Genomic DNA, 27,166 nt, shown 5'->3' with positions numbered 1-27,166 from the left:
TTCCAGTTTATAAACAGAAACAAAGGCTGTGAGAGACTAAATTAAATATGTGGCCCTCATTCCTCATATCTACCAAAGAACTTTTGAATACAGCATTTCATGTAACCAGAAGATAGGGCTTTTCGGCCCGTCACACACTGAAATCAACAGGCATGCAATTTTTTCATAGAAGGAGATAGTCTTATCTGTGTTGGTTGCTACCCTAACTCTTAAATTCCTTGTTTATATAATGAGTACTTGGGGTGAATATTTATTGGTTTGAATTAATACTTTTACTGTGAAAGGTGAACCACTTATCTATCTGACTATTCTTGATTGAGGTAGTTTACACCTCAACCTGAACCAACCTCGTTTGAAGCTCTTCCTTGTTATACTAGAATTGAAAATAGGAAATTCAGAATCACTTCTGAAGAATATAGTTTTATACCTTTTGTAGTAATGTTTTTAAAGTTAGTTACAATAGTTAGTGAATGAACTTCCAGATTTTTTTAAAAATTTTGAAAGCAAAGAATACTAGCTGTCAGTTACTTAGAATTCAGTTTAAATCATTAACTGCAAGAAAGCCAATTCCAGTTTGATTGAGATGTAATTGATATATAATATTGTATTAGTTTAAGGTATACAATATAATGATATGATATATGTGTATGTTGCAAAGTGATTACCATAATAAGTTTAGTTGACATGCATCATCAGACATAGTTACACTTTTTTTCTTTATGATGAGAACTTTAGGTTTTACTCTCTTAGCAGCTTTCAATATGCAACACAGCATTGTTAACTATAGTCACCATGCTGTAAATGAATCTCTAGAATTTACTTATCTTTTCACTGGAAGTTTGTGCTTTTTGGCTACTTTTGCCCTTTCCCCCATCCCTTGTCATTGGCAACCACCAGTCTGTTCTCTGTTTTCATGAGTTGGCTTTTTTTAGATTTCACATTTAAGTGTGCTCATATGGTATTTGTCTCTGTCTGCCATAGTTAAGGTAGCATAATGCCCTCATAATCCATCCATATTGTCAAAATTGGATGCAGGACTTTCTTCTTTTTTTTAATGGCTAAATAAACATTATATTTTCTTTATCCATTCATCTGTTGATGACACTAACGTTGCTTCCCTGTCCTGGCTGTTGTAAATAATGCAGTAAAACATGGGGGTTGCGATATCTCTTGTGAGATTTTGTTATATGTACCCTGAAGTGAGGATTGTTGGATCATAAGGTAGTTTTATTTTTAGTTACTTGAGGAACTGGAATAAAGAAAATAAAGTTTCTTCCATCTTACCTAGAAATCTCCTGTGTAGAGCAGGATTTGCTGTGTTTCCCCCCCCCTTTTTTTGTGGTTATTATTAATATGAATATCTTAAAATGTGTTTTAATTTTACATTTACAATTTTTATTACTTTTTGTGGTCTTTTGATCCTATTAGAGATTGTTTTCCCATGTTTATTTGGAATTTTGGCTATAAACTCCTCAAACCATTTATAATTATTAGTATATTTTTAGCTGCTTTGGAAAATATTTACTGATCTTTAAATAGATACTTAAATGTACACTAGCTCCAGGGATAGTTTAAAATCTACTGGATTGAAAAATAAACAACAACAACAACCAAAAAAGAAAGAAAAGAAAACCTTCTTTTAAATGGAAGAATATTTTTTAGATCTAGCTATAAGTCTTTGAGAGTTTTAATTTTATACCATGAACATTTATTGAGTACTCAGTGGTAATAATGACAGCATTTATTGAGACCCTGCCTAACTGTGAAGCTCTGTGCTAGAGACTAAAAAAAGAAAAAAAAAGTTGTTTTTCAGTGTTCCCAGTTTGGTTATGGTGAAGAAAGTCATATACATATGGGTTAATTTAAATTAGTAAATGTTGTGAATAGAATTTTGAATGAGATATTGGGAGAGCACAAAGTAGTAGTTATTTAATACCACCTGGAGGAACCAGAAAACACGGAGAGCAAGCTAATTCTGCATACGGGGGCTTTTAAAAGGTAGAGGAGGGAAATAGCTTGGAGTCACCAAAGAACATAATTTGTTTGGAGGCAGTGATTAGGTATGTCTGCTGGAGAGTGTTTGTAGGGGAGCCGGAATTGGGGAGGTAGGGTTTGCGAAGTTTTAGAAAATGAAGCTTCTAATTGATGAAGAACTTTGCCAAACTTAATGAGTTTGAGTTTTATTTAATATGCAGTAAAGAACCAACAGACCTACGTAAGCAGGAGAATGACATAAATATGTTGATTTTAAGAAGATAATTCTGATAGTAGCATAGAGGCCGGCTCTGATAGAGTTACTCTAGCAGGAGCTCTTTGCAGTAGTCAAGCCAAAAGGTCTGATCTGTGACAGTGGGGATGGACTGGAGGGCTCTAATTCAATTGGCACTTCTGAAATGGACTGAACAGTTTCAGAAATAGATTAGATGTGTGGGTTAAGGAAAGGAGATTTTTGTTGTTGTATTCCCTGCATTTATTCTTTTTAAGTTAGTTGTACATTAATTTCTATTGATGGTAGAATTGGGCAATTGAAGGCCACTGCTCTGAACTTTGTGCAGAAGTACTGTGTACTTGTTGACATTTCAGAGATGTTAAAATGTGAGATACTAGTATGTGCATCTTATGATGTCATATAAGGGTTAATGTGCTTTGATATTTTCTGTTCAATTCTCTTTTATTTAAAAAGGTTGGTCTCAATCTACTGAATTGGTGATAACCTTCATTTTGAAAAAAAACACACACTGCAATTTGTATTTATGATTTGTAATATGTATTCAGCTTTTTATGTAAAAAATGTAAATCTGCTTTGTCAGTGGTCTTTTTTAAATTTTCTTTTGGCTCAGAGTTGTCATTAAAAAATAAGATTAGTTGTTTTTCTAAATATAGTTACAGGCATATTAACATATTGTAGAAGACTTGATATTGTATGCATTTTTGCTTCCAATTAAATAAAAGCTTCGGAAACAAAATAAGATATAATAGGTTACTTCTTTTTTAATGTAATCTTTCTATATTTTCAGTGTGAATTTTACTACTACTGGGCAGTTAGTAGTCTGTGTAAAAGAATTGAAATTTATATTAAAAAATGTAACATATTGTACTGCCTTCCAAAGAGAAGTTCAGATGTATGCTGTCTTGGGATCTTTGCTATTCTTACAGAAATGCTCTGTCTTTGTTCTAGAGAGAACTGATTTTACACAATTATTCAGTTGCTTTAATATGATAGGACCTAGGTAAGACTTGATTGTCAGAGTTCACTGAACCTTAAGTTTTTGTTAAGTGCATAGCATATACCTAGAAATTAAGTAGTTCCCCTTTCAGTAGCATAGTCATAACTATTATGTGAGAAAATTATCCTTATTATATCACTGGTGAGTATATTTCACAGCTAGTTCTTACTGCTTTGTGATTCTGGATTGACTTGAATAGAGACAAGACATATTATTCTTTGACTGATGCAGTCAATCTAAAAGATTAGAATGTTATTCATGACATTTGTTAATTATAATCAGTATTCTAATTACATAAAATATATTGAGTCTTTTTTAAAAGAGGAATATTTAAATGTTAAGACAAATCTGAGTTCAGGCTGGAGGAGATCAACATATAGATAATTCTATCATTTTATTATGTTATTGTCATTTTGGGAAACCTGAATGAATTGCTTTGTTTTCTTTAAAGGAAAAGTTTGACAAAAATATCATTGTGATAGCCTCATAAACAAATTAATCTAACTCGAAAGGGAAATGTGGTGTTAAACATTTATCGAAAGATAACTGAAGAAATAAAATCAATTAAAATAATACAAAATAATTTTAAATTTTAAGTGATTAGGATATTGTAGAAAAAAAATTTTTTTGACCTTTCATGAGCATAATCTACTTATATTACCATGCCATATGATTCAGTTAGACTTTATCTGAGCCTCAGTTCTCAGCTAATGCCTGTGTGTGGAATCACAGATGCCTACCTATCAAATATTCCAGAGCAGAGCAGTTCCAGATAGATAGATGATGTGTTTGATATTTTAAGTAAGAGAACAGTATGTGTTTGAAAGTTCAGATATCTATATGCAGATATCAGAGTCCTTTAGCCAGAGGAAGCTGCTAAATCAGCATTGAATTCATGTTGAATCTTATCTACCATTGACCTATTTTAACTATTTTGGGCAGAATATAACTTGATGTGCGTTTTTTTTTTTTTTTTTACAAGGTGGAAAAAGATATCTTCTTTCTACTCACAGAAATTATAAATGTGGTAATTTTTGCACATTTTTCTTTGTAGGCCCAGATTATTCTTCATCAGCATGGTTACCTGGTAGTGAATCACTGTGGCAGGCCACAACTGTTCCATCCAGCCATCGAAATAGCCACATCAGGAGACATAGTATAGCTTCTGACAGTGGTGACACTGGCATCGGAACTTCCTGTTCTGACAGTGTGGAAGGTGAGTTAAAATTCTTAGTGTTTTGATACGCCTGTTTGGAGAATGGTTGAGTTGAGAACATTCAAGGGATATGTTTTATTGTTTTAGACCAAGAAATGTATAAGTAGTGTTTGAATATTTAATGATGTTCAGTGTTGCTATTTTAAATAAATTATAGATTCACATGCAATTTTAAGAAATAATACAGAGATTCCGTGTACCTCTCTCCCCCATGGTTATATCTTACAAAACTACAGTACAACATCACAACCAGGATATTGAGTTGTTACAGTCCAAATACAAAACATTTCTATCACCAGAGAATACCTAATGTTGTTCACACCCACTTTCCCCTCCTCAACTCCTGGAGACCATGAATCTCCATTTCTATGATTTTGTCATTTCAAGAATGCTGGATAAACACAATCATTCAATATGTAGTCCTTTGGAATTTTTTTTTCCCCCACTGGAGATTCATCCAGGTGGTTGTGTATATCAGTAATTTCTTCCTTTTATAGTTGAGTAGTACTTACATAGCAATGGTGGTATTGAATAGACACATTTTTCTTAACCTTCACCCGCTGAATGACATCTGGATTGTTTCCAGTTTTTTGCTAGTGGGGATAAAGCTGCTCCCAGCATTCATGTATGGGTTTTCGTGTGAACTTACATCTTTGTTTCTCTGTGGTAAATGTCTATGCAATGGCTGGTCATATGGCAGTTGCATGTTTCCTTTTTAAAGAAACTGTCACACTATTTTCCAGAGTGACTTTTCCATTTACATCAGTAATGGAAATGGATTAGAATGAGTAACCCAATATTGTCTTTATCCTTGCTAGCATTTGGTAGTTTTCAAATTTTAGCCCATCGGATAGGAATGAAGTGATATCTTATTGTGGTTTTAATTTTCAGCTCTCTCATTAACGTGTTGAACATTTTCCACATGGTTATTTGCCCTCTGTATTTTCTTTGGTGAAAGATCTCTTCATGTCCTGCTCATGTACTAATTGGATTATTTCCTTTTTTTAGTGTTGAATTTTGAGAGTTCTTTATATACAGGGTGTCCCCAAAATGTAAACATACTTTAACAGCTGATAGCTCAATTTTGAAAATGAAATGTATTTTAACAAACACTGCCTTTATACTTATTTATATACAGGGTGTCCCCAAAATGTATGTTTTCCTGGGACACCCTATATTTTAAATACTAATCCTTTGTTGGCTATGTGGTTTGCAAATATTTTCTCCTGCCGGGGTCCAGCCCCAGCGGGTCCAGGGGTCCCCAAAGGTGTGGACGGAGTCGGCGAAGAAGGAAGGGCACGGAGACAGCGTTCAGTTGATCAGCAGCCTAGCCAGGATCTCTAGCCCGGATCTCCAGCCAAGTTCTGGTCTGGATCTCCAGAGAGGTTCTGCTTCGGATCTCCAGCGGGGTTCTGTGGCCATGTTCCCTCGCTAGGTTCTCCAGCCAGGTTCTGTCCAGGCTCTCCAGTCAGGTTCAGTGTCCAGGTTCCAGTCAGGTTCTCCTGCCAATCTCTGTAGTCAGGTTCAGTCCAGGATCCCTTGCCATGTTCTCCCGCTAGGCTCTGTCTCTAGGCTCCGAGGCCAGTCCCTCTCCAGGATCCTCCGGCATGCTCTCTCCAGCGAAGTTCTTCTGTCTCTAGAGAAGTTCTGCGTAGGTTCTGTGCCTAGGCTCTGTCTCTCTTGGTCCTGTCTTCCAAGCCCTGTGTCCTTAGTTCTGTGTTCTGAGTTCTGAGTGTTTCTGTCTTGTTACAACTGTATTTATACCAGTTGATTCAATCCTATCAATCTCTATTACAAAGGTTAGGGCGTTTCTTATCTCCATTCCAGGGAGAAAAGATTATGTAGTTTAAGCATGATTGTTCGTAGTTAAAGGGATTAATTACCTGCCTGGCACTTAGTTGAGGGGTTTTATTCCCTCCCTAACTTCAGGGGAAAATCCCTACCTAGGGATTCAACCTTTCTCGGAGAGGTGACCTTGGTTAAAACACAGCGCCAAGAAGGTGAGCAAACATATTAAGAACCGTATGCCATATATGCCAGGTCCCTTGAAACAGCAAGGATGGACCGGCTCCCGGCATTCTCCCACTCTGTAGCTTGTCTTTTATTCTTTAACAATGTCTTTTGCAGAGCAAAAGTTTTAAATGTGATGAAGTTAAGTGTGTGCGTTTACGTGTTCCCAAGACCACGCTTAGTCTTAGTGATTTGCTAGAAGGAATCACAGAACTCAGAAAAGCTGTTATACTAATGGTTATGATTTGTTACAGCAAAAGGATACAGATATCAGTCAGCAATAAAAATAGAAGCTAAAGGGCAGGGTCCAGGAGACAACAGTTTGGTCTCTCCCAGTGAAGTTGCATGGACAGTGTTTTACCCTCCCAGCAGTGATGAATTATGCCCATATGGAGCAATGCTAGGCAGTCACCTCGTTGTTGCTGCTGATGGTGCATATCCAGATGCTTAGGCCTCCTCTGACATAACCTGAGTGTGTGTGCATGGTGAGGGTGGGGGACTTTATACCTAAGAGAGATGGACGTTTTGTTTCCCTGCTTGACCTTCTTTGTTACAGATTGGTAAGGTTCGAAGTCCAGGCTCCCTACTTGGCTTTTGTTGGCATGGGTGGAGGAAGGGCTAGTTTTCTCTTCGGCTGTCGTCTGGAGAAGAGTAGCTCCTGTCTGAAAATTTGCAGTCTTGTTAGGCTGCTGCTTTGGTCCATTGACTAGGGAGAGCAGGTTTTGTTGGGACTTTTCTGGGCGGTGCCTTTTGGTTCCTTAGTGTTGCTGACTTTTTCAGCTTCAGTTCTGGAAGTTATGGGGCAAGAAGAAAACCCAGGGAATTTACCACCGTCTTGTTCCTTGGGTCCTGAGGTTCTTAGACAATTTGCTGCCTTCTTTCCAACTTTTAAAGTCTGTATTTGTTTTATATTATAATGTCCAGGGCTTTTAGTTGTTCTTAGTGGGAAATATAGGGAAGAGTATTGTTATTATCTAACAATAATTTTTTATGACCATTAACAAAGTCTTGTTTAACTACTGTCATAACTTTGCTAGCAACTACATAGAATCTTAACTTTATTATGGTCTTGTATCTAATATCAGTTGACTAAAACAGGGGTGGGGAGCCTTTTTTCTGCCAAGGGTCATTTGGATATTTATAACATCATTCGCTTAATGTAATTCACGTAATATAAATTTATGTTGCTACGAAAAATGTTCCTGGATTTATTGAATTTCAAAGTTCTGCCTGTGGTTGCTTTGGCAGGGTCAGACCAAATGATTTCATGGGCCTTATACAATGGCCTGCAGGCTGGACGTTCCCCACCCATGATCTAAAACATACAGCTTAAGCCCAGCTGGCATGGCTCAGTGGTTGAGTATTGACCTATGAACCAGGAGGTCATGGTTTGATTTTCGGTCAGGGCACATGCCTGGGGTTATGGGCTTGATCTCCAGTGTGGGGCGTGCAGGAGGCAGCCAGTCAATGAATCTCTCATCATTGATGTTTCTGTCTCTCTTCCCCTCTCCCTCTCTGAAAAAATACATTAATAAAAATATATGTTAAAAAATAAAAATGTAAATTTATTTTGGAGGTATAGATCAAAGTACATGGAATAGTTTTTATTTAAATTCTGTGGTGCATTGCTTTAAGTAAAGAGTACATCTGTGAAGCAAGTCATCCTCAAACAAACAGAATGTTACTGTCTAGTTAGACCCTCACTGCCCCCTCCCAAAAACCCTTTCTGCTCTTTAGTTCTGTTGGCTGATATTCCAAGTGATGCTCTTTGGACACTGTTAAATCCTCTAAGCATTCTGTGACTCATCTGAAAAGTAATTTGCATTCTTTTTTATTTTAATGTTGTATTTTAATTGTTTAAAAACTTAAAATTCATACATGAATGTAAAGTAACTGAACACAGAATATAAATGCACTATGAATTACAAATATACAGTTTTATAAGTGACCATTATATAAATAGAGATACCTTTCCTTTCTTCTCTAACCTACAGCTTTTAGAGGTTCATTTGTTTTTTCACTTAATAAATACTTACTCAGTTATTACTGTGTTTCAAGAACTGCAGAACTGGAAAGAGCAAAATGGAGGAGAGGATTACATCGGAATCTCAGCAGGGATGGGATTTAGGACAGAACAGTATTCTGAAATTGCCATTGGGTGATTTGCTTTTAGCTGTGGTATTTGGAGATTTAAAATACTGCTAAATAAGGGTGTGAGATTTTTACATTTAACAAGAAGTTGAAACACTAATTTAACATTAGCAGCATCACTTTTTTAGCTGTGGTAATTTGTTCATGAGGTGTCAAGTTCCAGGTCGGTAGGAAATAGATCTGTGACATGAGGCTGGATGCATCTGCAAGCCTACCAAATTGTAACATAAGCCACATCAGCAGATCACCAGTTTCTCTTAGGTTTTTCTTTGCCAAGACCTGAAGGCCATGTAAATAGCTGTTGTTGCCACAGAAATGCGTTTGAGAGGGAGTTGTTTTTGAAGTATGTATGCAGCATTTGTTGTGTAGGGCATAACCTATAGATGTAGTGCCAGAGTTGAGTTATTAAGGGAGAAGCAGAGGAAACCAGGAGTGGAGTATAGGACCCTGAGACCAAAAAAGAACTTAATTTTGCCTTAGGCTAGACTCTGAAGCCTTCTACCAGACAGTCTTTCTCTCCTGTATCACATGGCGCCAGAGAGGCAGGCTCTCAGGCAGTTCTTTATCTCATAACATCTGCGTTCTTAAATGTAGCTCCTAACTGTCTGTTTGGGCTAATTTTCAAGCGTATTTATACATGTTACTTAAAAAAGGTACAGATAGAGTTAAATATTTTTTTGTTAATTTCCAACTGCTAATTTGTATTGGAGATAATTTTCTTATCTAATTAACCTCATTTATTTCAAATAGGAGGGACTGATAAAAATGGACTTCAATTTAATCATATCTTCATTAGTTGTTTCTACTAAGAAATAATAGGGCCATTGAATAATACAAATTTTGAGGTCATCATGTGAATATAGATCATAAAGGAAGAAAAGTTACTATTTAGTGCATTGTTTTTATCTTATGAAGAAACTAAGATCTTTTAAGATAAGGACTTGTTCAATCATTTATTTATTCACGTAGCCAGTATTTATTGAGTGTGTGTTAGGTGTCAGATACTATACTAGGCGTTAGAATTAGACATTTTCCTTGTTCATTGGATATATAAAGTGGAGAAGACAGACAGGAAATCATTAAATATGTTGAACAGTGTAACAGGTGAAGTGCCAGGGTAGGTGACATACCTAAGCCCAGTAGATGAGGGGAAGGACCCTTGGTAGAAGTGATATTTCAGCCGAGGCCCCAAAAAGTAAGTTAGGACTGGCAGGGCCAAGGGGGTCGGGGAGGAGAGTAGCCTAGGCTGAGAGAACAGCGTGGCCAAAGGCTGGCAGGTGAAAGGACATTCTGAGCATGGGTCAGAGGAGAGTAAAACTGGGTGATGCCAGGAGACCACCTGTTGCAAGTAGGAGCCCGTGGTGACTTGATCATAAACAAGAAGCAGTGGGAAAGGAGAAAATGAGATGATTCAGGAGATAGTGAGACAAAAACCATACATTCTTTTTTTTTTGAACTGCTTTATTCAGATGGAATTCACATACCATAAAATTCACCCATTTAAAGTGCACAGTTCAGTGGCTTTTAGTTTATTCGCGCAGTTGTCGCTGGTGTCAGTTTTCAGACATTTTCATTACCCCAAAATGGAAACCCTACTTCTCTTAGCCATCATCCACCAACACCACCTTCCCCTGAGTTCCAGGCAACCACTGATTCTGCGAGACTTCATACAAGTTCCCCAGGCTCTCTCTCTTCTTTGCTTGTATATTACAGTGATTAGGTTTTATTAGTTTATTTTGCCAAATAGTTTCTTTAAAACAACCCATCTTAATGTAAAATATCCTCTTGTCCTCATTCTTTGTTTTTCTGTCTTTCCCCCCTTTTTTAACAGAAAATTTCAAACATAAAATAGTAGAAATAAGATAAGATGGTAACCCAAATGTACACAACATCAAATTTATACGATTACACATTATAGCACAAATCTTATTTCAGTTATCCTCTGCTTACCCTTATGTCCTCTTAACTTTTTAATTATAATAATAGTAACATTTATTGAGCACTTACCAGGTAAAGGCATTATGATAAGAAGTTTACATGATGGTTGCAGTTAGATGTTAGGTACAATTATATACCGTATTAAAGGTAAAGTAAGTGATACTTAGACCATTTTCTAACCTGTTATCCTTGTTTTATTTTATTAGTGGTCAGTTCATTGGTAAGTAAAATTATGTTTTGAAAGTTTATAGTTTTGAAACTTCTATGACTTTGATGATGGATACTTCAATAACATGACTTCTGGATATTACAGTGGATTAGTTGGTTATTTGGCTTTCACTTAACAAAAATACTATAAATTTTTACAATATTATGTTTTTTATTTTATGCATGATTTAAACTATTTTTCTTTATAGAAATCCTTCTGCAGTAAAATATAATTACTTTCATTTTACTTACTGATGAAAAATTAAGATTCAGCATGATGATAACCTATCTGGGAATATACTGCTGTTCAAGTAGTAGAGCTAAGATTCTTCAAGTCAATCCAAAGCTCTGCCCTTAGCCCTGCTAGGTTAGACATCTGTCCTCAGAAGGGAGATCCAGGAGGGGAGAACTCCTAGGGGTGTAGTGTAGGAGCATTTGGTAATATTAGATTGAGAAACAGGAGACCAGGATTCTATTTTGAGATTTGTACTTTGTCAAGTAATTTAACCTTTATGGACTTTAGTTCTTCATTTGCATATGGAATAGGTCAAAGGTTATGCACAGAATACTTTTTTTGCTTGTGAAATCAAGTAATTTCAAGGCAGTATTCAAAATAATTATGATTTACATTTTATTTCAAACCAGATAACCCTTTTCACTTGCCCTCTATTTCTACTTAATTTTTTGGTAGTCTACATTGTTGCTTAAAATGAAATGAGCATTACAGCTCTCTTAAGTTTGCAGAAATTAAAATTGTTTGTTGGAGGTATATTTTGTCAGTTTATGGGCGTCGTTTTTACCTACAGTGTTATCCATCTATCCATTTATTTATTCATTCACTCATTTTTTATCTATCATTTTGTTTCTTGGCTGATAGAATATGAATGCTGTACCTGACCAGCTGAGCTGAATTTAGAGACCTGTGATGAGCCATGGGTTTAGGGAAGAGATAGTGACTCTACTTCCCTTCAGACTTGCAAATAATTTCTTGTCTGTTCAGTAATTAAGTAATAATTTTGTTTCTGAGAAAATTTGCATTTTCAAAAATCATATCCCATAATTTAAGAGATAGAGTTATAATTTGATTTGTAAAAATTGTTATAGAAGAGAGAAAATACTTATGGCTCTCTGCAAGTAAAATGCCTGATGATACTTAATCTTAAATTGAAATTAGTGGGAGATATCTAGAAAATGGGTACAACTTTATGAAATTTTAAGTTATTGAAGAAAAAAAATTTTAAGTTTTTGTGTAAATAAAAAGTGATCTTTTTTTACTGACCAGCTTTTCAAATGAGTTTATCTTTGAATTGTTGACCTCTTTAAGCTGTATCTCTCAGATTTTGCTTTAAATAAGTTGCCAATAATCTTGGTGCAGATTAGAAATACCCTGTCTAATTTGCGGATGGTAGACTTCTGTAATTATTTTTAACAAGTACTTTTAACTTTTTGCTCATTTTTTTATTTTAATAGAATTTGAAGTGGCTTAACAAAATGCAATTGAAAAAATATAAAATAGACAAGAAAACATAATAATAATTAGGCAGTAACACAATGAGAACTAAGATTTGCACAGAATTGCATACTGTTACTAATCATGTACAATGGCTAATAGGACATACATTTGGCTGTTGGGAAACAGAAGTTTCTATCTTTAAATATAAAGAATAAAAGCAAGCAGTTCAAGAAAGCACACTTTTTATAATATTAATACCTGGCATATAGTTTTCCTAATGTTCTTAACCATTATTTTTGTATGATTTATTTTTTCCAATCATTCTCAGACTCTGCAGATACAATAACGCCAAAATAGGACCTAATTTTTACGTGTCTCTTTTGTAAACATTTAGTTGGATTAAAAAAATTATTCGGACAATTTTGTTTTTTTCAGTGAATTTTCACTTACTGTAATGATTATCTTTTAAAAAATCATGTTGTATACTTTTTCTGCTTTTCTCATTTGTTTTTCATTTTTCTTGCCTTCTTTTGATTGACTCTTTTCTTCATGTCATTTTTCTAGTCTATTAGAAATTATAAACTCTACCTATCTTTTAAAAATATAGCTTTATTGAGATATAATTCACATATCACACAGTTCACTCACTTAAAGTATACAACTTAATGCTTTTTAATATGTTCTCAGAATTGTGAAACTATTACAACAATACTGTTTTAGAACATTTTTAGCCTCCCTAAAAGAAATCCATTAGTTGTCACTCCCTATCTTTCCTTCTAGCCCTAAGTAACCACTACTTTTTCTGTCTCCATATATTTCTTTGTTCTGGTCATTCTATATAATAAAAGCCTAATTTGCAAATCGACCGAATGGCGGAATGACCATTCGCTGTGACGCGCACTGACCACCAGGGGACAGACGCTCCAATGCAGGAGCTGCCCCCAGCAGCAGGCCCCAGGCCAGCCAAGGTGGGTGCCAGTGGGGGCCCCCCGATTGCCCGCTGGTCACCCTGCAGAGGGAGGTGACTGGCGGCGGTGGCGGGGGGCAGGGCCAGTGAGTGGGCGGAACCTCCAAGCCAGGTGCCAGCTGGGGGGCCCCTCCGATTGCCCCATCAGTCACCCCACAGATCGGCCCTGATCGCCGGCCAGGCCTAGGGACCCTACCTGTGCATGAATTTCATGCACCGGGCCTCTATAATAATAAAAGCATGATATGCTAATTAGACCGGACATCCTTCCGGATGACCCTCCGGATGAAGCTGGGGTGTGAGGAAAGCCTGGGTTCTGGTGCCTGCCGGCGGCCAGAGGGAGGAAGCCTAGATCTCTGGTGCCTGCCGGTGGCTGGAGGAAAGCCCAGGTCCCAGGTGCCAGAGGGAAGCTGGTGCCAGCAGCCAGGGGAAGGAATTCCTACTCTTGCCATATACTATATTCTGTTGTTTATCTGTTCATCAGTTAATGGACATTTGGATTGTTTTGACTTTTGGCTATCAGGAATAAAGCCCCTTTAAATATGGTTTTATTTCTCTTGGGTTTATACCCAGGAGTGGAATTGCTGGGTCATATGGTACTAACTCCATGTTTAACCATTTTGAGGAGCTGCCAACCTGTTTCCTAAGCAGGGACACCATTTTACATATCCTCCAGCATTGTATGAACAGTTCAGTTTCTCCATATCCTTACCAACACATTACCTTTCATTTTGATGATAGCCTTCCTAGTGGGTGTGTTGTGGTGTCTCATTGTGGTTTTAATTTGCATTTCCCTGATGACTAAATGATACCGAGCATCTTTTCTTATGCTTTAATAAGGCCATTTGTGTATGTTTGGATAAATGCCTATTCAGATCCTGCACCCATTTTTACATTGGGTCATTTGTATTTTTATTATTGAGTTGTAGAAGTTATTTATATAATTTAGATACAAGTCCCTATTAGATACATGATTTACAAACATTTCTTCCATTCTATGAGTTCTCTTTTTACTTTCTTGCTGGTCTCATTTGCAGCAAAAATTTAAAACATTTTGATGATGTCTAATTTTTTTCTCTTGTTACTTGGGATTTTGGTGCTGTAGCAAAGAAACCACTGCCTGACATGAAGATTTGCACCTATGGTTCCTTCTGAAAAGTTTATATTTAGGCTGTGATTCATTTTGAGTTAATACATGTGGATGGGAAAAAGTAGGAATCCAACTTTATTATTTTTTCTGGTGGTAGTACAACTATACTAGCTCTACCTATTTTTTTAGTTGTTACTGTAGAGGTTATAATACGCATCTCTAATTTGGCTATCTATAATGGTGGTTAGAATCTCTTTCCTTCTCTCACAAAGACTTTTAAACCCTGGAATGCTGATCCACCCTTGTTTTGAGTTGTATATTGCAATTGTCAAATATTTTGTTTTGTTTATTAAACCTACAAATTTGGTATTGTTTTTATTGACTTATGCAATCATTGTCCTTAGTTTTTTAAATTTAATTGTAATTTTACTTAAAAAATTCATTCCTTCTTATAATTCAGGGCTTCTTCTTCTTGAAAGAAACTGAGGAGATTTTAGTAGTTCTTTTAGTGAGTCTCTTGGTGATAAGCTCCATTTTTGCTTAGCTGAAAATATATTTTGCCCTCAATCTTGAAAGATAGCACACATTTCCAAACAATTCTTGGGTGCCAGTTATTCACTCTAACCCTTTGAAGGTATTATTTCACTGTGCTCTGGATTCCATTATTGCAGTTGAGCATTTGGCTGTCATTCTGAGAGTTCTTTTATGAATAGCCTGCCTTTTCTCTGGCTCACTTCTCGTTGTCTGGTGTTTTGTAGTTTCCTTATGATAAACTAGTCCTGCTCTGCAGCTGCATGTGTAACAGCGAAATTGTAAACCCTTAGGTGTAGAACTGTATTCATATTGTTATTGTGAATATGTTTGCATCATTTTTTCTGCCTAGCACAGTACCTTGCAGATAATACATTCCTCAGAGAGTCTTTGGTTGATTATCGTTAAGATCCTGTAGATAGCCCTTTTCCTACCAGAGTGTAGTTTAGAATGTGTTAAAATATATACCTAAAAATATAGTGAATGCTTAGAAATGTTCATTTGGGTTTTTTTTTTGTTTGTTTTTAAAGAAGAATGAGGCCGAAACCGGTTTGACTCAGTGGGTAGAACGTCGGCCTGCGGACTGAAGGGTCCTGGGTTCGGTTCCTGTCGAGGGCATGTACCTGGGTTGCGGGCACATCCCCAGTGGGAGATGTGCAGGAGGCAGCTGATCGATGTTTCTCTCTCATCGATGTTTCTAACTTTCTATCTCTCTCCCTTCCTCTCTGTGAAAAGTAAATAAAATATATTAAAAAAAAAAAGAAGAAGAATGAGGTTACATGTAGCATTAAAAAATTGTTTTTCCCTCATATGATTGTGATAATAGTAGAGGAGGAAAAAAAGTATCATGGTGTTGTATAAAATTGAATTACTGACTTTGGGTTAGAGTTAACATTTTTGTTTAAAAATATGAAATATAGTATTTACTATCGACTGATAAATACATTAAGCTGTTACATTTAAAATCAGAATATTTTAGATACAGGTTTGTATAGTTTCCTGATTACTTTTTCTTTTGACTGTAAAGACTCATGATTTATTGTTAAAATATAGGTCTGGAGGGTGCGGTCTTATTCCTTTTTACTTTAAGGAGGATAGAGCAGAGAAAAAGACTCTCCCTAAAAAGAGAGATGATATAATCAATGTATTTATCCATTGCCGGGCATGAATAACATGCGAGTAAAGCAGGAGGCTGGGATTTTCTTCAGAATTTAGAATATGTTATCTTAAATGTAATGAACTTGCATTATCAGATTACAGCAGTGTCCTCTTAGAGTTTCCCTCACAAACTGGAATCTGTCTGAGACCATTAGCTCTTCTGTGCTCTGTGACTGTTATAAACCTTGCCTCTGGCTTTTAAAAGAACTGCCCTCTGCTGGTTTCAGATTTCATTGTTGTAATTTACATGTGGGCTAGATGTTGTTGTAATAATTTGCATTTGGGATTTTTGGCTACAATTAGATTGTATAATAAAAGCACATTAGGAATTGCATTGCATCTACCTCCAATTGACGGTGTTTTATTGGGCCAAGATAACATTTTTAAAGTGTCAAAATTGTTAAAATTAGTATTTTCTGGACTCATCTCTGTCTAAGATATAATGGTCCTTTTTCAGATACTCATCCTGCCACATTTTTAATTCCTTGTTCATTAATTCATGTTGTGTGTGTACATGTGTATTCATGTGCATATGTATGTGAACGGCCTAAGCTTTAATCCTTAGTTTTGACAGTAATGAATTCTGAATGTCACAGGAAATCAGATTTTACACTAGAACTCAGATGTTGGTGATGGTTGAACTTAGGATATTACACTTGACGGCTTCAGAACTGGAATTAGACCCAGGTGCAGTAATGTTGTAGTGACTAGAGCAGCAGAGTCCCTTATTAAAAGTGTTACTTCCTGGGCCCCCTCTCTACTTTAGCTGAATCACAGTCTCTTGGAGTAGGCTCTACATGCCAGGTAACTTGGTTTGTATGCTCAAGTTTGAATTTTTAGGGTGGGGGCAGAAGAGGGTCCTAATATATGGTGACAGAAGACTTGACTCTGGGCGGTGGACACACGGTGAAATATACAAATCTTGTAACATAGAAACCCACACCTGAAACCTATATGTTCCTGTTAACCAATGTCATCACCCCCAATAAATTTAATAAATAAAAATTTTAAAAAGTTTTAATTATTTTCAGATTTGTAGAAGTAAATATTAGCCTGATGTGGAATTGTGTTTTTTTTTGTTTTGTTTTTTTATTACCAATTGTTGATTTTCCCTGCAGGTGGGAAATAATGAGCCACCAAAGAGAGACAAGAAAGTAGCACATTATCAGATATAAGTAGCTGCAGAGACTGGTGATCTCTGCTCTCAGAGGTTTCAGCTGTGACATGGAAAGTGAGCCAGTCAGTCACCTGATATATTATTCATACTTCAGAACAGTGTTCTTTGAGATATTTCAAACTCTCTGAGGTCACAAAACAGAACATCTTTGCAGAAGTTTGACTAAACGGTAATGCTCTTGAAAAGAAATTATAACAAGACTTTGTATAAAGTAAAATTGGAAAGCATTGATCTGTTACACTATACAGGGGTTACCTTTGTTAAGTTTTGGGTGTATGCTTTCAGGCCGTTTCTCTGCTCATGAATAAGTAAAATTGTGTTTGTATATATTCACTTATATGTTTGCTTGTATATATAGATTGCCCTTCTTCTTCCAAAAGCTATAACAGTGTGTCAGGATGGCCGAGTGGTCTAAGGCGCCAGACTCAAAAGCTATAACAATTTATGTTCTCATCATTGAAGGAACATTTCTTGTTTGGTGATTTGCTTACTGATTTCTTTTGCCTATTTTAAAATTTGGTTGTGGTTATTTTTATTTGTTTGTTTAGTTCTTTGTGTAGTCTAGACATTTAGCCTTTGGTCTGTTACATTGAAAATGACATTTACTTTTAGCTTTTCAAAGGTGTCATACATCTTGCTTTGTGCCAGTTCTTTTTCGGAGTCTTTCATGTGTACTCTTTTATTGAGTCCTCACTGATGAAGTGACTGTTATGCAAGGAGGTTAAATAACTGGTTGGAACACACATGGCTACTAAGTGGTAGAGCCAGGATTTCAATGTAAAAACACTTATTTCAAAACATTCCACTATATCTTTACGAAAGAGGCTACATGATTTTAATATAAATATTTTGGAATATAACATCTAATCTAATAATAGCCAAAAAGGGTAATTAACCGTACCTCCGCTACGCTTCCCATCGGCTAATCAGTGAGATATGCAAATTAACACATTGTATGTGGGAAACGTATTTATACGTTTTACGTTGACTGTAGTAGTAGAGCGTGGGACACATATTAATACGTTTTTTATAGACTAGTGGTAGAATGCAGGTAACGTATAAATACGTTAACTAAAGTTATCGTAATTTTACTGAACGTTGCCATTTGCGCAAAAAATTAGCAAAAATGGCCCACGCCACCTGTTAGCGCGCGATAAAAACTACCCGCAAACAATGTGTTAACTGCCAACAAAGATGGCGGCCGGCAGCCATGCAGCTGAAGTGAGCAGGAGGTTTGCTTGCTCCAGTGATGGAGGAAGCCAAGGTTCCCTGCCTGCCGCAGCCTAGCTCTGAGCTCTGGAAGCAACAATGTTTCAGTTATAGAAGCTAAACAAACCCCAGGTACCTGCTTTCAGCCAGCTGCAGCCTCAGAGCTGGGAGCGCCAGTGAAGGCAACAGAGTTTCAATTATAGAAGGTAAATAAATCCCAGAATAAAAAAAAGAAAAAAGAAAAAAAGGAGAGTCTGGGAGCTTCAGTCGCAGGCCAGCCTGAAAACGGCCCTCAGCCCCTCACCCAGACTGGCCAGGCACCCCAGTGGGACCCCCACCCTAAAGGGGTGTGGCCAACCTGAAAACAGCCATCAGTCCCTCATCCAGGCTGGCCAGGCTCCCCAGTGGGGACCCCCACCCTGAAGGGGGTGTGACCAGCTGCAAACAGCCATCAGCCCCTCACCCCGGCTGGCCAGGCATCCAAGCGGGACCCCCATCCTGATCCGGGACACCCTTCAGAACAAACCAGCCGGCCCCCACCCATGCACCAGGCCTCTATCCTATATAGTAAAAGGGTAATATGCAAACTGACCCTAACAGCAGAAAGACTGGGAATGACTGGTCACTGTGACACACACTGACCACCAGGGGGCAGATGCTCAATGCAGGAGCTGCCCTCTGGTGGTCAGTGTGCTCCCACTTGGGGGAGCTCTGCTCACCCACAAGCCAGGCTGATGGCTGCCAGTACAGCGGTGGTGGTGGGAGTCTCTCCTGCCTCCTCAGCAGTGCTAAGGATGTACAACTGCAGCTTAGGTCTGCTCCCCGCTGGCAAGTGGACATCCCTCGAGGGTTGCCGGGCTGCCAGAGGGATGTCTGATTGCCAGCTTAGGCCCAATCACCCAGGGAGCAGGCCTACACCAGCAGGTGGTCATCCCCTGAGGGGTCCCAGACTGCAAGAGGGCACAGGCCGGGCTGAGGGACACCACCCCCTCCCCCTGCCCTGTGCACAAATTTTTGTGCACTGGGCCTCTAGTAAACATATAAATATGATAAATAGATGTAATCCTATATAATAAAAGGCCAATATGCAAATTGTCCCCTCGACCAGGAGTTTGATCAGGGGGTGGGGCCAGTCGGCCAACCTCCTGCATCCCCTCCCCCCGGCCAGCCCGACCTGATCAGCCCAGATTGGGGTGGGCCAGGCTGGCCGAACCCTACCTGTGCACGAATTCATGCACCGGGCCTCTAGTACTATAATATCCTAATACTCTGGGAACATTTTTGCCCTATTTCTATTTAGAACTGACCTTCAGTAGCATATTCCCCTTCATTTTCTTCTTCTACTCATTTCATCTAGCCTGTTACTCTCCCTCTAGCCAATCATTTAGCTTTAGTCCATCCTCAGCCCGGCTACCAGTCACTCATTCCTTTGTTTGGAAACTTGCAGTGCTATCACATTTCTTGCTGAGTGAAGGCCAGGCTCTTTCCTTTGAGAGCCTTTGAAGACCTGTACAACTCTGCTCCATCTTTACCTTTCAAGAATTGTCTAGAGCAACTTTTCTTGACACTTACTCCATACTGCAGATAAATGGGATCATTTGTTTTCCTTCTTTTCAAACCACATTCTCTGGCTTCCTACTTGGATCAATTCATATTTCTAATCAGCAGAAGAAGCTGACTGCCTGATTGAACAGCAGATGAGGAGATTATGTAATCGTATTTGTTACCTCACAGAATTTGGGGGGAGAGCTGGAGAACCAGGGTTAAGGTTAAGCCTGCAGGTAATATGCCCCAAATCACCTCTGAGAACTGTCCCTCTCCTGTGCCACCAAGTGCTGAAGGAAACCACCACTGCTGCCCACCTGCTGCCACCTCTGGGCTGGCACTTGGCTTGCCACCTCTGCTGCCACCACTGTGGAAGGCTGTGCCTCCACCCTTGCCTGTGCCAGCCCAAAACGGTAGCTCCACAGAGTCAGCCCTTTTTCTCATGTGGCTCCCTCCAAACTGAAATCTTGTGCGCATGCTTCCGAAGGTCTGCATCATAGTTGCAGGGTATATGTTGGTAATTTGAGGTCTAATATTTATTTCGGGAGGTTAGGCTTACAAGGTATGAATTTTCTTGAATTCAAAAGATTCTGCAGAAGCTGATGAGAGAAGCTTGAATATGATAAATGTCCCCTATAATATTTTTGCTTATATTCCTCCATCATAATATTTTCCCTCTTCATCTCCAGGTTAATAAATTCCATGCAAAGACCTACTGGAATTCCATTTTTGAATTAGTCTGCTTGGTTCTTTATCTGAATTTTCTTATGAATTTTTCAACATTTCTTTCCCCATTACTTTATTTCTTTAAAACAATGCAAGAGCTCAGAAGTAATATTTAAATATATTCTAGTATGAATCAAACAGTTATGGAAAAATATAGACTAAATTGTGAAAGTTGCTTTTTACCAATCACCTCCTCTATCCCCACACTTCAAATTGCTATCCCCTTTATAGATATCCTCTGGTAAAAGTTATAATTTTTGCTTTTAATTTGGCAAGTATGATGATTATTTGGCACTTGATGGTAAGTTCATTGAGTATAGAGGCACTTATTCACTCTTTGGGCTTACATAGAGCCTACTAAAACTGTTCCTGTGTGTAGAATAATGCTATGTCTAGGCCAACCTACAGCAGTAGCTGTGTAATCATTTTGGAAGTGAATGTGCAGAGAAAGATAGGAACCAAAGTATACTCCAAACAAGAGTTCTAATTTGGGAAATAAACCATTGATGATGCCACTAGAGAAGACTGGGACCATAAGAACTATTCAGTATGTGCCGATACATTGTTGGAACCCTTTCCGATTATTTTCTGATATTGCCAGAATTCCTTTACCCATATTTCTGATTTGAATTAGAGTTCAGGGGAAGCACTAAAATGATTAGATTTGGCACACATTTCCACAGTTTAGGAAAAATGATGAAAAATACAATTTTCTGATAGAGTTGTGTCTGAGTTGTCAGTGCTGGGTTATGAGTAAGACCTGTCAGTGGGGAGATGCATTTTTCTTTTAAAGGCACAACACTTAGATTAAATGGGATGAATATAACATATCTCAGTAGATGGTAAATGGGCATACATTTTGTTATGAATCCATTTTTAGAAAATAATGTTTGAAAGCTTGATCTGTTTCAGATAAACTTAAAGGAATAATAATAGTAATAATAATTACTCGCTTGTTTTGATAAAGTGCCTCTAAAAAAGTGCTGGGAACCTGGTGCAGAGTTTTTTTTTTTTTTGGCCTTTAGCACTTTGCCTCTTTTTTCCTGTCAATTACACTAATTTGAAATTCTTTTCTCTTTCCAGATCACTCAACTTCAAGTGGCACATTAACTTTTAAGTCTAGTCGATCATTGGTTGCTCTTCCTACTGCCCATGTCATGCCGTCTCACTCCAGCGCTTCTGTTTCCAAACACAGGGAGTCATTGACATCAGATGGCTCAAAATGGACTACAAGCCTCCTGCAAACATTGGGAAGCCACAGTAAGGGGGAGCAGGACTCTTCACTAGACATGAAGGACTTCCGGCCCCTCCGGAAATGGTCATCTTTATCCAAACTCACTGCCCCCGATAACTGCAGTCAGGGTGCTGCTGCACACACAGAAGAGTCGAGGAGTGGTCTGGAAAAGACAGGGAGAGGCAAGGCTTTAACATCACAACCAAGGACGATTGGGCCCAGCTGCTTACATGATAGCATGGAGATGCTTAAGCTAGAGGACAAGGAAATAAATAAAAAACGATCATCAACTCTGGACTGTAAATATAAATTTGAGAGCTGTAGCAAAGAGGATTTTAGAGCTGCTTCTTCCACTCTTAGGAGACAGGCCTTGGACATGACATATAGTGCCTTACCTGAAAGCAAGCCCAATATGACAAGTTCAGAGGCTTTTGAACCTCCAAAATATTTAATGCTTGGTCAGCAGGCAGTAGGTGGAGTTCCCATTCAGCCTTCTGTGAGGACACAGATGTGGCTGACAGAGCAGTTGCGGACAAACCCTTTGGAAGGCAGAAGTACGGAAGACTCTTACAGTTTAGCTCCGTGGCAACAGCAGCAAATTGAAGAGTTTCCACAAGAAAGTGAAACACCAATGCAGGTAAGGCTCAAAATCTAGCATGTGCTTCCCTCCAGTGGAGGCTGTGAGTACAGTAACAGCACATGTGCAGAAAGCAATGGCAGTGTGTCCATGGGCTTATTGTTTAGCTTTTTCTTTTGCCTGAAAGTAAAGTAAGCTAAGATGCTGTAAATGCTCAAACGATTGCATTGATAGACAAAACTTAGAAAATATTTGAGGCTGATTAATATGAAAAACTTGGTCTTTACTTTCCTTCTCATTTGTGCAATGGACATAAAAACACAGAAAACATCAATTCTCGAAAAACTTGAAACAGAAACATAGGCTCTGGCTTGTTATCATAGAACATTAATTTTGGGAATATGAGGTCTTGGATTTTGTTTCTGTTCTGTCAAATTCAGAATCTAGATGATTTAATATCCCTGGGCCTCAGTTTTTCTTTCTTTCTTTTAATTGAGATATAATTGACATATCAGTTTCAGGTGTACAGCATAAGGATTTTATATATTTATATATTGCAAAATGATCACCACAGTAAGTGTAGTTGAGTTTACATCTGTCAGCATATATAGTTACAAATGATGTTTTCCTGTGATGAGAACTTTTAAGATTTACAGTCTTGGCAGCTTTCAAACTTATAATATGGGCCTCTAGCCCCTCGCCTCTGGGAACCACCTCCAATCTATTCTCTGTATCCATGAGTTCTTTTTTTTTTTTTAAGATTCTACATATAAGTGAGATCATATGGTATTTGTCTTTGTCTGACTAATTTCATTGAGCATAATGCCCTCTAAGATTCAACCATGCTGTCACAAATGGCAAGGTTTTATTCTTAGTTATGGCTGAAAAATATATTGTGTATAGGGCAGGGCAAAAGTAGGTTTATAGTTGTTTGTATGAAAAATAATATAAAAATTAATAAATAATACAAGAATAAACTATGTTTCGCATACTCACAGCTGTAACCTACTTTTGCCCCCCACCGTATGTACCACATTTTCTTGAGCTATTCATCTTCTGATGGTTGCCTCCATCTCTTAGCTATTGAAAATAATGCTTCATTGAAAATGGACATGTACATATCTTTTCAGATTCGTGCCCCCCCCCTTTGGATAAGTCCCCAGAAGGGAAATTGCTGGATCATATGGTAGTTCTATTTTTAATTTTTTGAGGAACCTCCATACTGTTTTCCATGGTGAGTGCACCAATTTACATGCTCACCAGCAGTGCACAGGGTTTTTCTGTCTCTACATGCTTGTTAACACTTAATCTCTTGTCTTTTTTATAATAGCCATCCTGAAGGTATGAGGTGATACCTCATTGTGGTTTTGATTTGCATTTCCATGATGATTAGTGATATTGAGCACCTTTTCATATAAACAAAGTAATTCTAACAAAACCGCAAAATTTCCCTAGAGCAATTTTAAAAAATTATTATTTATTCCTGTACTAATAAAAATGTTAAAGATTAAAAGAATATATTCTATGAAAGAAAAAGATCACTTACCTAGGAACCTCACAAATCTGACTACAACCCCAAACATACATAGCTTAACGTGCTGCATTCACGGGAGAACCCTTAACACACCCCACGTGCCGCCTTTACTATTGGGTTGGACCCTAGTTCTTAAAATCTTGATTATGTATATTTAAAGCACATAATTAGACAGAAGCATCATTGTGATATCTGAATTACAAGTCAGAAAAGAGCAATTTAACCAGATATATTTGTGATTTATCAATTCAAGTGACTGAAAGATAGAATCACCTAATTTTAAAAATACTCTATTTTAGTTCTCAAATGCTTGTTACAGCAGTCATTTCTCCAGTTGGTCTTGGCACGGAATTGTAGTTGTCCAGAGAGGCTGAGTATTCCACTCCAACCTGAAGTGGGGTCGATAGAAGGGTAACTGAGAATATTGGTTGAATTTAAAGGTTAAGTATTAATTCATTCCTTCTTTCATTCTGCTTAGATGAATGAATCTCTACCATAAACAAAGTTTTCCCCAACCTAACAGTGCTGTATCTTGAAGGTATATTGTGGAGCAAAACTTATTTTTTAATCTTCCCAGCACGTGGTAGAGGAAGAAAGCTATTAAGCGGCAAAATTTGCACGCACCCTGGAAAGTTCTACTTTTTTATTAACCCTATTTGGGATTATCTCTATAGTGCTTTAAAGTTTTGGAGTAGGAAGATGAAACTAGGTAAAGAAAACTCAGACACTTCAATTGCAATGTTTAAATGATCACTTCTTGTCTAATTCCCTTCTTGGACTATTACAGAAAAAAATTCTTTAAAAAATGTATTTTTATTGATTTCAGAGAGGAAGGGAGAGGGAGAGAGATAGAAACATCAATGATGAGTGAGAATCATTGACTGGCTGCCTCCTGTACGCCCCCCTAGTTCGGATCAAGCGCTCAATGCGGGCATGAGCCCTTGACCAGAATTGAACCTGGGACCCTTCAGTCCACAGGCTGATGCTCTATCCACTGAGCAAAACTGGCTAGGGTCAGAAAAAAAATTCTTAAATAACTTTCTCCTTGGAGTGTCCAGTGCTATCTTTATTATTTTAAAAGCTCTTATCATAGTTGTTTTTAAAAAGATTCTTTAAAACATTGACTTCTGTTTAGTCTAATTTTTACATGGAGGGCAGAGCTACAATAAGGATCAGCTTATTCTTTCATGTGAGAATGTGTTTGATTTTTAAGCACAATTACAAAACTCTCACAGTGAAAAAAAAAATTTAAAACCAAGAAAAGGAATCTGGCGAGTCATGATCTAACACCATGATAGGTTTATATAGAACTTTGAAGCTCTTGGAGTATTTTATCTCATTTAATCCTCACAGCCTCCTTGCCCTCTTATTTTCCTCAGATGATTAATATTGTAACATGGAAGTTTGGTCTTCTGAGGACTCAGTCCAGGATAATTAGTGAGTCAGCTTCACAGTCTTCCATGCATAGTGTTCCTTGATTCCCACGTTTTCTACAAAATCAGCGGCAGTGCAGGTAGTGCAGTGCTCTGAGGCATTTTCCTTTGTGAATGAAGAGAAGCCTTCTGTGCTTCGGTTGGTTGGCATATAGGCTTCCATGTGAAATGCCCACCAGTGTCTTTGATCCTTTCCTCTATTATACATCACCCCTCTTCTCCCTCCCTCCCCAGAAGCTGTCTGACCCTACAAGAAGAGAAAACAAAGTCTTGTTTTTTTCTATGGAAAAATGTATGTCTTTCCATGTTCCTGTTGCATTTCTTTTTTGGGGGAGGGGCTGGATATGGAGGATGTGTACTTCTACACACAGCAGTATCCATTGGACACATTCATTAGTTAGTGAAAAAGCATATAAATGAATTTTGTACACATGCTTTAATAAATAAAATTAGTAATACTTGATTTTTTTTGTCAACTTTTCTATATAGTATTAGAATATAATTTTTAGACATTTTAAAGTGTGCTGTTACTTAGAAGAGCACAATTTTTTTTGAAAATTTATCATTTTTCCACTTTGCCATAAGACTGAAAAGTAATCAAAGTATAAGTCATTTCTAGGTAGAAGGAAATACATTATTTTATGTAGGTCTGCCCTCTTGTGTCTGTACTAGAAAATCTTGATCTTATTTTATATGGGGATAGTCACCAAAAGCAACCCAAAAAATCAAAACTGCTTATATTAGATTTTTTATAATATATTATATCAATCATGAGTATATTAAAGAATGATTTCACTGAGTTCAAGAAGGTCATTGTAATATAAGTGATTTGTATTAAATAAATATTGTAAACTAAAATATAAAGGCAACATTTTAAAAGTAATTAGTTTTTAGAACTGTGAAGTTTGGAATTTATTCTACAGTAGAAAGTATTTGAGCATTTGACATTTACATTTTAAAAAATACATTGCTTTATTATACATCATGATAAACAGAGTAAATAAGTTACATTTAAAGAATGGGTTTTTGTTCTGCATTATACCTGATTACAGTGTTCTGTAATCATCAAGTATAAGGTTTTAATTTCTATTAAAGGCAGAATGAAAAACAAAAAAAAAATCTTTACTTGTAATTTATTAAGGGAAACCTGATATCTGAACAGTTTATAGTTTGAAGTTGATGTGGTGATGAACAATATATTGAAAGGAATAGAGCTTGTTATTTTAAATTTTCCACTTTTTATAAGATCATGCAGCTGATTATAGAACTTGGGTTACTTTTTGCATGGGTAATTACACCAGTGGGGTGAATGTGTGTCTTACTTATAAGGTTTCTAGTTGATATTAGGGGTCTCTAACCCATAGATAAGACTTTGCTCAAGAAATGCCCCTGTCAGTATGAGATCCATTTCCCCTCTGTTCCTCAGTTGTCAGCAAACCCCCTCCCATCTCCAGTACTGCTTAGGAATTCAGAAAAATTTTAAAAATAATGTCCCTATCACTATTCCGCTGCCAGCACTGGTGTTACAAATCAAGTATTTGACTTTTCAAATACTTTTAGTAGCCATATTTTAACAAATCATACAATAAATTAAATGTTCTATACTCCTTTAATAATTGCTATATTAGTAATATGTCTTGAACTGAAGTTAAAATTATTGGATGGTACAGTATGTGTAAACCATTTTAGACTTCATTTTCAACTGAGTCCACTTAAATTGCCAAATTTTGGTTGAATATATTTTTCATCACTAATTTTTACTTCTGTTGTTTTATGAGTAATT

General features: G+C 37.3%; 1 protein-coding gene across 6 annotated transcripts in view; it reads left to right on the top strand.

Annotated features, from left to right (window-relative positions):
* Positions 1-27,166, top strand: part of CEP85L (centrosomal protein 85 like) — an 86,355-nt gene that overhangs the window by 7,995 nt on the left and 51,194 nt on the right. For 5 of the 6 annotated variants that reach the window (XM_059700167.1, XM_059700166.1, XM_059700163.1 and 2 more), the window contains exons 2-3: positions 4,282-4,443; positions 21,689-22,476. In XM_059700167.1, coding sequence (XP_059556150.1) covers positions 4,282-4,443; positions 21,689-22,476 — 950 coding nt within the window. Of the gene's footprint in view, positions 1-4,281; positions 4,444-21,688; positions 22,477-27,166 lie in introns of those variants that run through there. The other variant, XM_059700168.1, reaches the window with a different exon arrangement.

Source organism: Myotis daubentonii, chromosome 6 (assembly GCF_963259705.1).
Source record: "Myotis daubentonii chromosome 6, mMyoDau2.1, whole genome shotgun sequence".
Classification (NCBI taxonomy): domain Eukaryota; kingdom Metazoa; phylum Chordata; class Mammalia; order Chiroptera; family Vespertilionidae; genus Myotis; species Myotis daubentonii.
Note: the sequence above shows the minus strand (reverse complement) of the source record. Positions and strands in the feature narration are given on the sequence as shown.